Source organism: Prionailurus bengalensis, chromosome A3 (assembly GCF_016509475.1).
Source record: "Prionailurus bengalensis isolate Pbe53 chromosome A3, Fcat_Pben_1.1_paternal_pri, whole genome shotgun sequence".
NCBI lineage: Eukaryota > Metazoa > Chordata > Mammalia > Carnivora > Felidae > Prionailurus > Prionailurus bengalensis.
In genome coordinates, this window is record NC_057354.1 from 101,158,468 (window position 1) to 101,176,745 (window position 18,278).

The following is an 18,278-nucleotide window of genomic DNA, read 5'->3' on the forward strand; positions in this document are numbered from 1 at the left end:
ATATCTCATTTATTTTCAAATGATTTACAGCTTTCTATTAGATGTATCATGTTCCATTTATTAATTTTATTTATTCATTTCCCAACTGAAATGCATTTAGATTATTATGAAATTTTCACAGCCACAAACAATGCTGAAATGAACAAATTTGTTGATGTCTCCTAGTTCAATATGTGGGTATTATATTCAAAGGTTCCTAGGAAGTTTAACTTTAAAAAACAAAACAAAACAAAACAAAACATGAGTATCAGTGTATCTTTACATTCCTAACATTCTAGGTGGTTCAGTGTTCAGTGTGAATGCACAGTCTTTTTAGCCTCTACTTAAATTAACATATGATTTTTCTCTCTTAACCTGTTTTGGTGAATTATAGTAATTTTCTGACATTCAAATAGCCTTGTATTTATATGATAATCTAATTAATCCTGGTGATTATTTTCTAAAGATACTAACTTTAATTTGTTGATATTTTATATAAGAATTTTCCATCTATGTTCATGAGCCTCATTTATGTATACTTTCCCTTTCTTGTATTCTCTTGGTTCAGATATGATAATAGGTTTTTGCAAGTTTTATAAAATGCTTCAGATATTTTTCCATTTTTCCTGAGTTCTGGAACCATGAATATAACATAGGAATTATATGTTCTCTGAAAATTGGTACAACTAAGTTATCCCTGGGGATAGTTTTCCAGATTAATAGTTAACTGTGTAATAAAGGTCCTCTATACCCCCACTTACTTTAAAACTCTGAGATGCCTATTTCTGGGGTAGATATAGTTGTATCTTCTGCTTCTATTACAAATTGTCAAAATTTTCCCATAGTTCTGATATTTAGTCTTACCAATGTTCTCGGAGTGATACTAGTTCAAGAGTGTTTATTATCTTTGTGGACTTTATCCTTTATTAATATAAAATCCTTTTCTCTTTTGAAGCTTTTGTTTCCAATTACATTAACATTTCTATATTGCTTTCCTTCTATCACTATTTGATTTGTAAACCTTTTCACTTTATATTTTGAAGCTTTTTGCGTCATTATTGAGTCTGCTTGAGGTGAAGTTATAGCTGGATTTTGTTTTTAATCCAGTGTTTCTTTTAAAAATTAGCCCATTTATATTTATTGTAAATACTGATGTTGGGTTTACTTCTCTTGTCTTTTTTTTTTCTATTTACTATACTTTCATCTTGCTTCCTTTTCTTTTCTTGTTCTCATTTCTGACTTTTGTTGGACTGGATAAGTTTTCTTTGTTCCATTTCCCCCCTTTTTAATGGTCTGCAAATTACAAACCCAATTTAATTCTTCAGTGTTTATACTTAAATTTAAAAACTTAATGTCATATATTCAGAACATCTATATTAAAAATTGACATCTGGAATTAACCTGTATCTATACTTCTTTGAATACATTTCTGAACTTTTTCTGATTTTCAGTTTTCACACTTGTAAAATTGGGAGTCTGAGTTCTTCACTTAATCTTCATTTAAAGATTAAATGTGATGCCATGTCAAGCACCATCCTTTATTAAGTAAGAGGTCTTCAATTCCTTCATTCATTTCTTTTCATTCAACCAAAAAACTTCAGGTCCAAAAGACACAATCACCTTTCATCTCCTTTGTCCTTCAAAGTCACCTCTTCATATTTCTTGCACCATTATGGCCTTCCTCTAGTCTTTCAATTGCTTTATAAGACTCAGAATATCATCTCACCCTCCCTCTACATAAAAAAAAAATCCCATTCTGCATTGTACTGAATGGACTCTTTTGCTCTAGTTTAACGAACGTCATTTCCCAATGATTCCATGCCTTTCTTCATTTTTCCTTCAAAATGGCGGACTTTAGACGTTCCACGAATAGCACCACGTGCGCCTGCGCCTCCCGCGGCCATTTCGCCCAGCAGCCCAAACTCCAGCCCCCTGCTCCACGAAGCGCCTGCGCGAGAGCCTTCAGAGCACAGTGGCTCCTCCCTCTAGCTGAGTACGCTTGAAACCGCACGTTCCCGTCCCTTCCCTCCCCCGCTGACTCTGCACCGCCCTCACCCCTTTCCTGTGAGATTCTTCCGCCAAGTGGAAAGTCCACCTTCCGTCGACATCCTACGCAATTGAAGAGCAATCCAATAGGCACCTACAGCCCTGGGGCTTGTCATTCAGTCTTATCAATGCACCACTGCAATTTTTCTCTGGCCCCTAAAGTTGATAAGCGATTTCGCGGGACTTTTTTGCATCCCGTGGGCAACAAATGGAAAGAATGGCTGTGGCGGAGGGATCTCTCGCTTACGCTCTGTGTACTTTAACCTAATGGGGGTCGTCCGGGAGTCGGAAGGGGGAGGGGAGAGGGAGGAGGCAGCCAAGGAATTGTTTTTTTCTCTCGCCCCGCCTGCGCCAGGCCGGCCAATGGCGGCGGGCTGTTTACCCACGAGCCTCGCCCAGCTCCTCGAACTAGGCCAATGAGCGGCGGCAGCGGCTCCGAGGGGGCGGCTCCGAGAGGCTGTGCGTGTCTTGTGAGAGCTCTTGAACCAAGTCAGAGCTAGAGCTGGGCGGCTGGAAACGGCGGCCGCCGCTGGTGACTCAGGGAGGCAGGAGGCGGGGTAAGAGCGCCGCGGCCTCGGCTGAGGGGAGAGGAGGAAGAAAGATGAAGGCGCGGAGCCCGCGGCCCTGCCGCCCCCGCGCCGCGGCGCACGCCGGGACAACGGACGCCCGGGGGTCCGCGGCCGGGAAAGCGCGGTGTCGGGGCGGGGCGGCGGGGCAAGTGCGGAACCGCGGGCTCGCCCCTCCCGCGGGGCCGCCCGGGGCGGGGACACGGCCGCCCGGGACGGGCCCTTCCTTCGGGCCTTTTCTTCCCCGGGGTGGGTGGGTGGGGGGGGGCGAACACTTTAAAATCCGCGTAAGCTGCAAATAATTCTCCCCTCACTCTGTCTGCGTTTAGGTTTAAGGTTTTGGAAAAGCGAAACTTGGGAGAATGAGGGTCACGCGGCGCTTGGGCCCGTGTTTGCGGCGGGGGAGGGATCCGGGGGGCGGGGGAGGACGCGGGTGTAGAGCCCGGGTGTTGGGGTCTTGCCTGGTACCTACCGGCCGCCGCCGTCTGGGGTCTCGTCTTTTCGAGCGCGGTTAGGCTCCCTCCCTCCGCCCTCGCTTCCCCCGCGTCCTCTCTTCCCGGCCCCCTCCCACCGACAGCCCCCGTTGCATTTTGTTTTTGTATTTTTGCAGGGAGGAGCCCTTCCTGCAGGCGTGGAAACCATGGTGCTCACGCTCGGAGAAAGTTGGCCAGTATTGGTGGGGAAGCGATTCCTCAGTCTGTCCGCCGCCGACGGCAGCGACGGCGGCCACGACAGCTGGGACGTGGAGCGCGTCGCCGAGTGGCCCTGGCTCTCTGGGACCATTCGAGCCGTCTCCCACACCGACGTTACCAAGAAGGATCTGAAGGTAAAGCCAGCTCCCGGGCCTCAGCTGTCGGACGTTTTGTAGTTACCTTGGTAACGAGACAGCCAGCGGCCCCACTCCCCTTTTCAGCAAAGGGCGACCAGCAAGTTGGCATCTGATCTGAAGGTGCAGAAGACTAGACCTTGAAAGTCTTTGAAATTGGTCGTGTAGAGCCGAGGTGTGTTTGGCCTCCAGTTGCCCGTGTTTAATGACGGCCTTGGGGTTGCTCAGACATGCTTCGTTATTGCCCGCGCCCGTGCCCTGCTAGGACCGTAGGAGTGTTTCTCCGAAGGGGGAGCATGGGTAATATTGGATTCGCCAGGTAGGTGACGTTAGGAATCATTAGGAATTGAGGGCTAGTGCTTTCGGGTGGATTTTTTGGTGTGCTCCTCCTAATTTCTTCGCCCAACTTGCTAAACTTTTAGCCGTGTTGGAAATGAAGTGTGAGTGAAGAGGGAGGAGCTTAGTTCTGTTTGGCATGTTAGGGTGGGTACTTGCCCGTATATGGCGGGTCAGAGTGGAAGTGGGTTCCTGGTCCTCTGATGAGTTTGTAGGTAGGTGTGGGCTATGACCGTATATGGAGGGCGGGGGTGGAGCCACCCCTTATATGGTGTGTCAGAGGAATGGCTTAGAAGCACACTTCGGTGTTCGCGGGGAGGGAGAGAAAGGAGAACAAGTGTGGACAGTGACTTTTAATCAGAACGACGCTCAGAATCTTTTTCAGTTAGATCATTTCAAAAAGAGTTGAATTTTGACTATACTCCCTTGTAGAAGTATTGGTGGCAAAGGATTGTCTGGGAACAACCAGTAAAGAAGCCATTCCACCAACAAAGACTCCTTTGTGCAAAAATAACTGGAGAAAGGTCCCTAACAAAGACTCCAAAGTGGTGGCAACTTGAAGGAAGCTTGTTAGAAGACGAGAGATTTCCACCCTGGGTAGTGGGTGTGTTTCAGTATCTTCACTTGGTCGTCACTGCTTTTTCTTGAGAACGATGTTCAAATTGGGAAGCAGGTTTTAGCATCAGCAGCTGAATACATGTTGATTTCGGACACACCGTTCATTTGAACACTTTAAGGCGACCGTACCTGTGCAAGCCAGTTTTAGTCTGCAGAGGGTTGTTGGATGTGTGTGTGGTTCTGTATTTTAAAGCTTCCAGGGTGCCTTGGCTTCATGTTGAAATGGATGACTGTTGAGCACTTAGCCACGTGCCAGGCATCATGCTGAACACTTCATAGCCGTGATCTGATTAATCCTTACAGCAGCTCTGTGGGAGTAGGTACTAATACTGCCCCGTTTTACTGACAAAAATATCAGGGCTGGGGAAGATTAAGTCACAGAGGTCACATAGAAATTGGCATAGCCTGTGTTCTAACCCAGGAAGTTTTGATACCTGAGCCCACCCTCTTTACCATTATGTTCCCTGTGCCACCAAAGGACTCTTTCAGACACTGTGGAGTTTGTTTTTTCTCCTCCTTTTCATTACTCCTAGCAAACTGGGTTTTGCTGTTTATAGAAAGAAAGTAGAGTGGCACAAGGATGGCCAACCTATTTGCTTTAGGCTAATAACCTTTTTCCATAAAGTGGGCTTTGTGTACCAGATTTCAGTCATAGTTGTTGTGGTTTATTTCACTTGCCAGGTAAAATGTTCTCTAGTGCATTTGTTTTTATCTGATTTGAATGGAAACAAGATTTGATTTAAGTCCTTAGTTTTTTGGCAGATGATGACAGACTAGGTGTTCCCTTCCCCCACAGGACCCAATTATAGACCTGTTGGATTAAGAAGGCAATCCAGGAGGTCATTTTTATGTGTTCTTTTTAATCTCCCACCTTCCTGCCACCCCAAATCTTTGAGGTGGTGGTAATATCTTCATTTTCAGAATGAGAAAGTAGATTGGGGAAAGGAGTCTTGTCCAGATTTGCATAGTTAGCTACTAAATGATGGAGGGAGGATTTGAATCTAGGTTTGGCTGTGTCTTTTCCATTGCACTAAAGTGCCTCACCTGAGGATAAACAGGGATTTTAATTTCAAGAACAGTTTTAACTATATTTGATTTTTGCTTTACCTGCAGACTTCGTAATTCAGCTTTAATGTAAGGTACAAATTCTGTGATTTTTTTTTTATCTAGTCATAATTCATCATTATGTTCCTTAATTGAGTAGCAGATGGCTTAAGTTTAAGGGCATATTGTATTAGCAAACACAGAATGTCAGAACACTGGAACCAAATTGTGCTGGGGAAACACAGGCAGGAACTAGTAAGTAGCTATGACCATGCTTACACTTGGGCTTAAGGATCCTGGGTTTTGGTGGGGGGGGGGGCGGTGGAATGGGACTGGGGGCTAAAATGTATATAAATGAATAAGATTCAAGTAGTATGCAACTGTTTTGGCATCGGTAGAAATAGTTTGTCTAGACTGATTTGCTGTTAGTTGAGGATGATGATAAAGCCAAGGCTTGTTAACTTTGTTTCACCTAGAGAGAGACTTTATAACAAAGTCACTTGGGTACATTATGTCTAGTTGTTGATTATATAGAGTCAAAGTGAAGACATAACAAGGAGTAAATATTTAGTATGTGGCACCTAATTGAATCCTCACAAATATCCTAGATGGTAAACCACATTTTTTAGTGTTAGAAATTGAGGCTTGAAGAAGTTAAATAACTTGACCAAGTTTGTCTCTAGATCTTAAACACTAGGCAGTTAATAGAGTGAGATTAAAGCACTTTATTTTGCTATCCTTAGCACTTAGCTCGCTTGGCATGTAATATTTGCTGAAATATTTGAATATATGGAAGGAATCAAAACTATTCTACACTGAAAAGCAGCTTTAGAAATGTACTAATGGAGCAATGGCATTCTCTTTCTCTGGAATAACAACAAATCTTTATTAGGTGTGGTTATAAGAACCTCTTTTTATACTACTCTTTCTACAGGTGGCTTTGGGTTTGTTCATTATGCATGTTGGGAATGGCCTCCTTCCCCAACTTGTCTGTCTAGGTCTTTTCCTTCCTTTGAACTTACCTTATCCTTGAGTCTTCTGCTCTTAGTCCTTCGGGATATCCTTAGCAGATGAGTAGTACTTGCCATCTCCATATACTATTTCCTGCTGTTAAACCTTTTTGGCAGTTGGGTGCTTTGACCAGTGTCTAGCCTTTTCATCCTTACATACAGTTGGAATTTGCATGTTGATAGATTCTGCTGCCAGTCAAACCATGTAAAATGAGAAAGTCCTAGCAGTGTAATAAAATCTGTTTATCCCCCATAATTGAGCGCTAGACTGGGATTTTAAACGCTTATTTATTTATTTTTGAGAGAGAACACCAGCAGGGGAGGAGCAGAGAGAGAAGACGACACTGAATCTGAAGCAGGCTCCAGGCTCTGAGCTGTCAGTGCAGAGCTGGACACAGGGCTCAAACTCATGAACTGTGAGGTCGTGACCTGAGCCGAAGTCAGACGCTTAACTGACTGAACCACCGAGGCGCCCCTAGACTCTGAGATTTTAGACAAGTATTATATTTAGGTGTAAGAAGACCTAATCAGAAGCGTAATGAAATAATTTTCTAATTTGTGGAGTAGTGAAATAAGTGGTATTCTGCATTGTAGTGCTGGGCGTAGAATAGATATGTCAAAACTTGCCTATAAACCATGCCATTCTGTATAGTACCTACCGTTAACTTAGAAATATTTCACTTGGCCTTTCTGATGGTTTTCTGAATCATATACTCAGGTGAGATTAGCTTGATTAGATATAAAGAGATTTTCTGTTGGGGAAAAATTAACTTGAAATAATTAGTTTGAAATAGTCCAGTTTCTGGTCCAGATATTTAATAGACGAATAAGGCACACATTTACAAAATGTCATAATTAAAAGAAGAGCAAATTTGTTAATGATTTGTAGTGAGTACTGATAGGCCTCTTTTTGGCTTTTGGAATCAGATAGCATAAATAACATCTCCTTTGTGGACCAAAAGAACATGGGGGAATAACAATATAAATAACTAGTTATGTCGATAAGTTTGCAGAAGCTTGGTCAAGTCACTTTAGTTCCCCCCGAATTTGAATTTTTATTGGTATGTCTTTTTATATAAATTTTTGCTTAGGAGGCTTTGGTGGTAGAAGGTCCCTTATGTAGAGAACCTCAAGCTTCAAGGCACAAATGAAAGGTATATGTGGTTATGAGAAGGAACTTTTGAAAAAATGTTGAAAAGAGCTCACAACTTACTGGTTTCATTATATTTTAAGTCACCTTTTAAACTAAAGTTAATATGAATTTTTGACCATGTAACCTAACACTCCAAAATCACAAAGTAAGTTATTTTTTAAGGAGCTAAACTTAATTTTTTAATTAGTCAAAAATTAGGAGGGGCCCTGTCTAAATTTTGGGTTAAGGTTGATTGTAAGCTTTATAGGTGGTGGTTGGATAAGAATTGTGATGTTGCTTAAGTTTTGGGAAGCCACTGAGTATCTTAATCCTTTACTTTTTTTTGTCTTTGTTTCTTAGTTTTTTGCTGAATAGATACCGGATAATCATATTTAAGATCTTTCCACCACTACTAAGTGAACTGATACCTTGATAAATTAAGATTTGAATTCCCATGGAGCTTTTAAGGCTACCTAGTCTCCGTGGCAGATGCTTTACATACATTGTCTTAAAAATCTATATTAAAGTTCAGTGATGGGTAGATGTTAGCACTTTCATTTTGAAGCTAGCAAAACCAGTTTCAAAGAGCTTAGATTTTAGTAAGGGTTCCTAACCTGCCAGGCAGGTTAATTGGTTTTCTTTGTAATACTATGTATCTTATTTTATGCAAGTAAAATCATTCTAAGAAAGCTTCAACATAGCTGGGATTCAAACCCAGATTTCTCTGGCGCTGTAGTTTATATATGCTCATTCCTCTTACACATTGATGGGAAAACTCTGCCATCTAAAGCTAGTTTGGGTTTGGAGTTGATGTGATGTGGGGCAGAAAGACTATCCAATTTAGGGGAGCTATCAGAGGACCTGGATTCTGGTGGCTGGGGAGGCAGGAAGATGAGCAGTCTCTGAACAGCTCTGTGAAGGACCATTTGATTGGGTATAGTGATGGATGGGGTGGGTAGAACCAAAGAGAGAGTACACACACAGGGCCTTGGCACATAGTAGGTGTTCACACATTTGGATGTATTCTGTGATAACTGCAAGATTAAAAGTCTGCCATGCCAAGAAGATATGCATCTTCTCAGGAGAAGTTGCCTGGGAAGTTAGGGATGCAGATTTTACTGTTGGGGGAGGAGGATAGGATGGATTTTAAATTTCATTGATTTTTAAAGATTGATATTCTAAGGCCATGAAACTGGAGAAGGTTTAGGATTGGGGCTATAGTGGAATACCAGTTGGGAATGTCCTGCCTGCTAAGTGGTTTAGAGTAAACAGAAGGTAAGAGCCCAATTCAGAGAGACATTTATTCATTCAACAAGTATTTGAGTACTGACTGGGGACTGGATACCAGTGAAATACAACAGTTAAGTAAAAACAGATGCAGACTTTGACATATTAGGATTTATGTCAGTCAGTCAGCCACAAGTAAATAATTCAAAGTGTGGGTAAGTGTTAGGAAGGAAAAGTATAGGGCTTTGAGTGCAGTGAACAAGGGAACTCTCTTCTGAGGGGTGGAGGAGGCTCTTTGAAGGTAAGGTAAGGCTTCTTGGAGGAAAGGATTTTTTTAATCGGGTTCTGACAGATGAATGGAAGTTAACTAAATTTTTTTTTTTTGATTAAAAGTTGAAAAGGGAGATATGATTATCTGTGAACTTATGAACAGAGTTGGCATGTTTATTAACTAGTTCTTTGAAACCAAAAACAAGAGGCTGCTTTAGTAGGAGAGGGGATTTTAAATCAAATTTTAAAAAGTGATTTTTACACCACATATTGAGGAAGTTTAACTCTGGGGTCAATTTATCAACTATTTGCTTCTATATTTAGCAAAGTAGTCTTTGACTCCAAACTCCCAGTTTATTCAACTGAAAGGGATATTGAGGATATGCTCTCTACTAGGCCTAGTGTTAAATCCTGTGAATACCAAAGGGATTGAAAAGCAAGTTGTGGATTATGGTGAATGGGTTGGGGGGGGGGGGCTCATCTTAGGTCCACAAGCAGCGTCAATTTAGAATTACAATGACCTGCAGTAAGTACTTTTTTTAGGGTTTCAAATTTCTTTCTTTTGGTTCTTAAAGTTCTGATGTCTAACATGTGTAAAAACTTTCCACATGGAGGGTTTTTGTTGTATGTATGGGCTTCCTAGAAGTTACTTTGGGGGCAGAGATTGGCCTCCAAAACCCTTGGCTGCTGCTTCCCAAAGTGATTTGGGAGCTAGAGCTTGATGGTTAGATTAACATGTCGGACTGGTTTATGTGGACTGCGAAGGGAAGTAAGAGTGGGAAAGAAGGACAGCAAACACTCAGATATTCAGATTAAAGATTCAAGTAGAATAATGGCATAATTCAAAGTCGGCGTTTTTCGTGTTTATTTTTGTTAATCAAATCTGATTTTTTTTTTTTTTTTTTTTTTTTTTTTTACTTCTGTTTGTCTAGGTGTGCGTAGAGTTTGACGGGGAATCTTGGAGGAAGAGAAGATGGATAGAAGTCTACAGCCTTCTAAGGAGAGCATTTTTAGTAGAACATAACTTGGTTTTGGCTGAACGAAAGTCTCCTGAAATTTCTGAACGAGTTGTTCAGTGGCCTGCAATAGTGAGTAGAACTTGGGCTTATGAGAAGAGGGTATTGGTTATGTGTGAAACAAGGGAAATGGATATGTAGTGCCTATATTTGGCGTCTGGAGAATAATAGTGCAGAAACATGACAGCGTAGGAGAGTTAGAAGAGCATCTGGGATCTCCTGTCAGCCCCGCTGCGAGGAATTCTGGAAGTCTAGGCCCTTGACTTTCTCAGCTCTATTTCTTCACTTGAAAAATGGGGATGGTCACATGAGTAATGTCTAGGTCAGAAGTCAGAAATCAGCAGTTGTATATGGACATACAGATCTGTTTGGCTTGACCCTCATAGTGTTTTAAGAAAATCTGAATTAGTTGTCTGCTTATGAAATGGGGAGAGTATACCTTAAAATCGGGCTGTTGCCTGGCTCCTGTAGAGAGTTGCCAGTCTTGGCCTCATGATCCCTAAGGTTCTCACTGAGTCATAATATTCTTTGGCTCTGAAGGTACTGGTAGTCAGTACCATTTCCATATCATAAATCTGGTGTAGTTGGAATACGAGTGTGATCACAGGGTCTGGAGAAGACAGTTCAGGTTTTGTGAGACATAGGGCTTAATGGTGGAAGGGTCAGATTTAGACAGTTGGAAAGGCCAGGAAGGTGACTGAAAGGCTGACCAGATTGTGAAGAGCCAAGTCTGCTGTGTTAGCAAAGTTAAGATTTTGTCTGTAGGTGAGAACAGCTAGCTACTGGAGGTTTTTGAGTAATGTAGGGTTTTGGTTAAAGTTGTATTTTGTCTTTGTATTTTTCCACCCCAGCTATTAAGAATTGGCTAAAAACATGGTTCTATATCCTTAGAAAAATGTATACACACAATTTTTTGCATAAATTTTAGAGAAGCTGTATGTCTTTGGACCCAGACTTCTATGTTAATGAGTCCCAAATGTGTATCTGGTTTAAATGATTGACTTTTGGATAAAAATTATGTGATATTATGGTTGCATAAATAGTCGTTATTGGGTTAGTGGCAGTAAATAAAAAAAACTTAATGGTTTTATCTCTTTCTGTATGTGTGGAAAATTGCTAGTCCCCATTTTCAGAGTTATGCTGATAGCAGTTGTGATGCCAAAACATTTTCTTTTGTTTTGCTATAGGTGTACAAGTCTCTGTTGGACAAAGCTGGTTTGGGATCCATAACCTCTATTCGCTTTCTGGGAGATCAACAAAGAGTATTTCTTTCTAAAGACCTCCTGAAGCCTATACAGGTAAAACATAAAAACAATATTAAACTCTCAAGATGGAAATACAGAGTCTTTTAAGATGAGAACTAAAATATTGATGTTGATTGCTCTAATTCGAACACCTATCTAACAGAAAAGGACCCATCCCAGCAGTTAGTTGTTAGACATCATCCCTCAGTGTTAGCCATTCAGTTGGTGCTATCCATTTGGTCTTGGAAGGACAGAGAAACTATGGTTGGAGTGTGTGTGTACGCGCGCGCGTGTGCGCACATGCGCGCATATGTATGGAAACACCTAGGTGATACAAAAATAATTTTAAAAAGATTGGCTCTCATTCATATATACACACACACACACACACACACACACACGAATATATATCCATATATGGCAGTTGTTATTTTATGTATCCTGTATTATCTGGGAAGTTGTCTACTTGCTAAAATATATTTGTAACATTCAGATCAGTACTTCGGCACTTTCATGGTCATCAGACATTGGCAGGGTGGCAAAAAATTTGAGTTGCCTGACAAATGTTCCCAACTGAGGTTGAATAAAGTGATGTTCTGCTTTCTTGTTTCATCTCTTATACTGTAAACAAGTATCCTTCCTGAGGTCTAATTAGTGCTGAATTTTTATGCTTTTTTTTTTTTTTTTTTGGTGGTTTTACTACACCAACTATAGTGCTGAAGTACTGTCTAGTCTTCCTAAGTGCAAGAAGGCTGTGATGTGTCTTAGGGAAGAAATACATTTGTTAGAGAAGTTTTATTCAGCCATGAGTTATAATGCTGTTGGCTGTGATTTCTAAGTTAATAATGCAGTAACATATTAAATAATGTGTTTTTCTAGCACGCGCATGTGAGCACACACACACGCACACACACACACACACATAAAACAAGGTTATATATATAGGTCGGTTGATGAAATTGTGGCCCAGAGGCTCAAAGGAACCTAACCTTATCTTTCCACTAGGAGCAGTGGTTCACTATTCACTATTCCAGTGTTTGTGTGGACTTAATAAACATAATTACAATGAATAATGAGAATTGAGAGCGCATGCATGTGTGTTCTTTCCAACTAGCTTGCAAAACCCCCACCCTTTTCTTCACAACATTTAGGCTCTTGGGTCTTGCTTATATGTGATTATTTTCCTCATGAAAATGTTCGCAGAGAGGGGGAAAGAACATACAGATTATTTCCAGATTACTACCTTGGGAATAGAGTTGGTCATGTCATATCATTTGTCTTTTAGAGGTCATTTATGAAACAGTCCCCTTTATCCACATCCATTTGGTGACCTGACTTGTTTCTGTGAACTGTTGTTAAAAGACAGGGTCAATGGTCATTGCCATTGATGTGCCTGTGTTGGAAAACCCAAAGCACGGGCTTTCTCACTAAAGTCTCATTTCTGTATCCTGAAGGTGAGTGAAAACAAGGTCCACATTCTGAACCTTATTTTACAGTGATTAAACAGAACAAAAAAAGGTGCTTTTGCTTAAGTTAACTTCAGATGCAGGTTACCTTCGTGATGTTCAGATAGCCATGTCGATGTTTTATCTGCCTTAAAAGGAAGAATGCCTTGCTCTTAAGGACCAAGGAACATACAGGAGGGGCTTTGGGTATCTTGCTTTACTTAGTGATAGAGTAGTTTTTACTTCTCAGCATTGTTTTCTGGACAGTTGTGTTTTGCATCTTTTGTATATCCAAGCTTTTTAGTCAAAGCAGAACTCATAATTTTGTTTCTTAAGATGGAAAAAGCAAAATCTAGATCAGTGAGTTTTTATTCTCAGGAAGGTACACCATGGCTATCATTGTGAATATTACTAGTAATATTAATTGAGGTAGATTATGATGTGTGCTCTTGACTTTTACTGGTGATAATAGTGGCCCAAGCTTAGTGCTTCAGGGCATTCTCTTGTAGATGTGGGTAGTTACATCCAGTTGCTACTGTATGAAACTGTGTTGGGAGATGTGATTACTGCAGTACAATGCTTGCCCTATATAATACACAGAGAACCTGAAAATCATTTGGCATATATAGAAGTTGGAATTGAAACTTAAGGTCTGTTTTTTGGATTGAATTTGACTTATTTATCTGTGGGTAAGAAGACAAAATACCCAGGTTAGTCATCTGGCACTAACACTTTCCTGGGCAGAGTAGAATTATTCTACCTTGTTTAAGAGCCATTTGTGACTGTCCCTAGTAATGTGCATTTTATCTCTTAATAAGAATTGGAGCACACATTTACATTTTTTTTTTTTTGAAACTGCAGCAGCATGAGGGGAAAAAAAAAAAAAAACCAACCGTAAATGGTTCATTCTGATAATTAATGTTGAGCTCTTCTGAAGACCCTAGGTTAAGTCTAATGTTATTTGGCTTAAGAAATGCATTTTTCCAGCATGGCCTCTCTAAAAGACTAGTTAGTTTTCCCAGTGGGAGGAATGGATGAACTAATTTTGGCCACTGTGTATCCATTTCAGTGTTAGAAAAGTGTGAAGCCCTGATATTAGAAGAGCTTCTGTGCTGTATAGTTTGTGTTCAGCAGGTTATTTGTATTGACATTTTCTGTATACATTTATCATAACTTAGTGTGCACACAAAGCCAGAAGACTGTGGAATAGCGCCCAAAATGGAGCTGCTGCCAAGAATTGAGTGTTTCAAAACTGGCTTGCTGAAAACTTAATGCTATTCATTCAGATTTTGTTTCTCCCATACCTCCCTTTACCATTTGTAAACAAAAATGCATTTGGAATTTTAGTTGGGTTAAATCAATCTGTGTGGTGATTTGTTAAAAACAATTTCAGCAAATTGACTCTACATATCCGTGTGTTTCTATGTGTGTGTCTTTTGCCCCTAGGAAATCCTTGGATTGACCATCTAGTTTATTATATTTTCCATAGTCAAAGTTGTGTCATACTTAAAATTATGCTTTGAGCCACTCCTTAGTATTTGTCATGCTCTTAGCTTGGGGTGACTTCACTTTAGTCTCCCTATACCTGTGATCATTTGATGGATTCCTACTATTTGACCGTTTCAGTTCATTGGAGTTGCAGTGGTTTGGTGCCATCAAATGGCTACTGACAGTACTTAAACATTAAGCTGATTGAAATATCCACTGGAATTTAACACTTCTTGTTACCTTAAAATCTTCCATTTTTCAGGATGTAAACAATCTTCGACTTTCCCTTATGGATAATCAGAATGTCAGTAAAGAATTTCAAGCTTTGATTGTGAAACATTTGGATGAAAGCCATCTTTTACAAGGTATATAGATTATCTGTTGATGACAGTTCAGGAGTTGACAAATAATTAGTTTGTAAGAAGCTACATTTTAGTCCTCATTCATTGAAATTTCTAATTTTTTAGTAATTGGTTTCTTCATCAACTAGATGATTGAAGGACTTCATATATCCAAAAGCCTCTGAAATTTGGAAAGCTCAGGGCTTATGTGAAAACTAGTAAAGTAGGTATTAAAAAAGCTCAGGTGTATTTTGACATGGAATTTGATATGTTTGAAATTTCAGTCTTATAAAATTGATGAAACATGAATGTGGAAATCCTGATCTTCCCATATACTGTTACTGAGTTTCCTGGTCAGTTTTACAGTTTTTTAAGTTCTGTTTAGGCAGTTCTGTTGGGGTTCCTGAATTTGGATCCCCTAAAACTCTGCACAGGAAAGTAAGTTTGGGTTCAGTGAGTTACCTGGATTCTGCTTGGTCTCATACAAATGGTAGAATAAGTATATTGCCACTTTTAGGTAAATTAATAGGAAAAGGGAATAAAAAGTTTAAAATAAAATTAAAAATTTGTCCTAGCTTTTCTGAAATGTCTGTCTTCTCGTGTTTATAGCAGTATCTTTTACTGTTTTTGTCTCCTGCTTTTTTTTAAAGACTTGAGAAAAGATTATCTTGGATGTTGGTGTGTTGGGAGATAATGCAGATTGCTCTAAGGATTTTTTTTTTTTCAGGTGACAAAAACTTAGTTGGTTCAGAAGTAAAAATTTATAGCTTGGACCCATCGACTCAGTGGTTTTCTGCAACAATTGTAAACGGAAACCCAGCATCAAAAACTCTGCAAGTCAACTGTGAGGAGGTAAAAGAGGATGCTAATTGCATGTAAGATAACCTGACAGAGAAAGATAATTCTAAAAAAGAATTATAATATCTTATAGGAGTTAAATAGTTTTATTATCTTTGTATTAAAATATTAGAGTAGAAAGAGAAATATCATGATTGTTTTTAAAAGAAATTATTTGTAAGAAGCTCTTCTTGTATGTTAACAGAACTAATTTCTGGTATGTTTCTGAGCATTTTTAAGTTGCAGTATCTTTGTTTTATTTATTTTTAAGATTCCAGCACTGAAAATTGTTGATCCATCACTGATTCATGTTGAAGTTGTGCATGATAACTTTGGGACATGTGGTAAGATACTGTTTGATTAAAGCCTTTATTCTCCTTCTGACCTTTCCTCTTTCTCCTTTCCATGTTAAGAGAAACAGGGAAGCCAACTTACTTATTTTTAAATATTTTAGGTAATTCCACAAAACTTGGAGCCGTAAAACGCAAGTCTTCTGAGAATAATGGAAGCCTAGTTTCCAAACAAGCAAAATCTTGCTCTGAGGTAACCTTATGTTTGTCACTTGTGTCAAAGTTTCCTGAACTCTAATGGTGCGTGGCCAGTTTGTTTGGTGGTTATAAAGCTTTCTTCTGTGCTGTTCTGCACTGTGTTGTCTGCTCTTCTTTGCTGGTTCCAGATCTTGGCCATAATTTCTACACTCAAGCAGATGGAGATAATATAAGTTTCTGGTTAACTATTTTTTGTGTAAAACGTGTATTATTTTTTGATATTTGCTGAAAATGCTCAATAGATTTGACAGTTTTCATCCATAAGGAGTGTTTTTGAGGGTAAGCTGAGTTGTGTGTATCAAATTGGAAGAAGGCCTGGCATGAGAGAAGGGGAGGAACCTTAGAATTCTGAGTAGGTGTTGAAATAGGACTCCTCCCTCCTCAGTAATAGGTTTGATTGGTAATTTATGATTGGTTAAACAGACATGCTAGATTTTTAAAGGAAGTGTTGGTTTGCCATAACAAATTTCTGCCCAGAAAAGTATAGGCTTGTATGAATGCCACTGTGAGTTCAAGTACTGGATTTAATTCTATTCTGAAATAGTAAGGATTTAGATCAAGAAACTTAAGACTGTTTGTCTTTGAGGTGAGTTGAATCCTTAGGACCTATTACAATACACATAACTTTTTTACAGCTTAGGTAAAAGCTTACACAGCTGTGTATCCAAATGCACTCATGTTACAGGGACAAAAACACCTTTGTGATGCTCTGCTCCAGGCTGGAGCTTAGATTTTGAAAATGGACCAAGTTGGTATTAAGATTGTTGGCAGCACTTTAGAGGGAACTTTGGGGTCTGCAGGAGTAAGGCAAGAAGAAATGGCATGACAGTGGGCCAGAGTCAGTTAATGCATCCAGGGTTCTGTATCGGGGCCCAGTGGACTACAACAAGATCAAGTAGAACCAAAGCAAGTGCTGTGCTACACAAAAAAATTTAAGAATCTGAGTGGCTAGGATGATTGCCTTTCCTGAGTCTTAAGCCTGTGAGCAGGCAATAGGAACTTTGACACTTGACCAAAAACTTTGTAAACCAAGGTATATAATATTGTCTTCCTTCCAAGTGTATAGGCCTGACTTTAGGTTGTTGAGGAAACAATGAAGAGGTAATTATTGGAAATTAGTATTACTACTTTCATTTTTGCTTTTAAGTTTACAAGGGGGAAGTAATGTAGTAGGGAGTGATTATTATATCTTAGAGTTAAGCTCACAGAGGATATTGTCGAGTAATCCACAGTATCAGCAGCTGAGAGAGAAACAGAGTAGAACCTGTGAGGTTATTAGCAGTCTTGGGTCCCAGAGGTAATAAAGGCCAGTTTGGAGAAGTTGATTGGGTGTAGCCTGACATGGAGAATACATCAGTATAAATAGTTGGTGAGATGAAAAGGAGAACCACATGATGTTGTGTTGAGGAGAGGCCAGAGAATAGGAAATGGCATCCTGACAGATCATTGAAGAATCAGCCTGGGGTGCAGGCAGAGGACTGGGGTCAGTAGGGAACTCCTGTGGAAGAAGGTGCCAGTTCTGAACAATGTCAGGTTTATCAGTGATGGGACAGATAGGTGAGCAAGTAGATGTATAGCCTTCAAGGAGACACCTGTAAAATGTGGTAACATATATGTCTATAAGTGATCCTGTCTGCCTGACTCCTACTGTTCAAGGGCAGGAAGCATGTCTTTTTGATCTCTGTTAGCATTTTGTCCAGCTCAGTAGGTTTGTGTGCTGCTGAACTGATTGTTGGGCACAGTACAGGCTATTTTTGAAAAAAGCCTGAACGTTGGCTAGGAGATAAGTTCCCATAACCTATTTGAGCTTAATTTCTGCATCTAAATTGAAAAACTAAATTTGATGTTTTAAAAATGTCTGTTTCAGCTCTTAAACTTTGTACTAGTCAAATTCTCATTTTAAAGGAAATTGGGATGATAGATTTGGCTGGAGATGGGTATTGGCTTTTTATTATTTTTATTGTAACACTTTTTCTCCCCCTCATACTGCATTTATTTGTCAAATGAAGATTCTCACATTAAAAAAAAGTTATTTAAAAATATTTAGTTAGCCCAGAAAAACGCTAAAGAAATGTCACTTGTTCACATTTTGGAATACCTGTCCTTCTACTGTTTTTTGTTTTTCATTTTTCCTGTATAATCATGGAGGCCTTTAAACAAAACAAAGCAAACTAAAAACCATAGCGTTTTGTAGCCTCCTTGATTCCTTTCCAGGGTGTTGTGAATATTTTTCCGTATCTGTAAATATTCTTTTTTGTTCTGGGTGGTTCTTGTAATCAGGCAAATTTTGGAAACAGTGGCTGGG

General features: G+C 39.8%; 1 protein-coding gene across 3 annotated transcripts in view; it reads left to right on the top strand.

Moving 5' to 3' along the window:
- The first annotated feature begins 2,378 nt into the window (after positions 1–2,378).
- KDM3A (lysine demethylase 3A) overlaps positions 2,379–18,278 on the top strand; it is a 53,483-nt gene continuing 37,583 nt past the window's right edge. For 2 of the 3 annotated variants that reach the window (XM_043603913.1, XM_043603915.1), the window contains exons 1-8: positions 2,379–2,582; positions 3,202–3,417; positions 9,987–10,142; positions 11,258–11,368; positions 14,510–14,612; positions 15,316–15,440; positions 15,697–15,769; positions 15,880–15,968. In XM_043603913.1, coding sequence (XP_043459848.1) covers positions 3,232–3,417; positions 9,987–10,142; positions 11,258–11,368; positions 14,510–14,612; positions 15,316–15,440; positions 15,697–15,769; positions 15,880–15,968 — 843 coding nt within the window. In that variant the 5' untranslated portion in view covers positions 2,379–2,582; positions 3,202–3,231. Of the gene's footprint in view, positions 2,583–2,788; positions 2,879–3,201; positions 3,418–9,986; positions 10,143–11,257; positions 11,369–14,509; positions 14,613–15,315; positions 15,441–15,696; positions 15,770–15,879; positions 15,969–18,278 lie in introns of those variants that run through there. The other variant, XM_043603914.1, reaches the window with a different exon arrangement.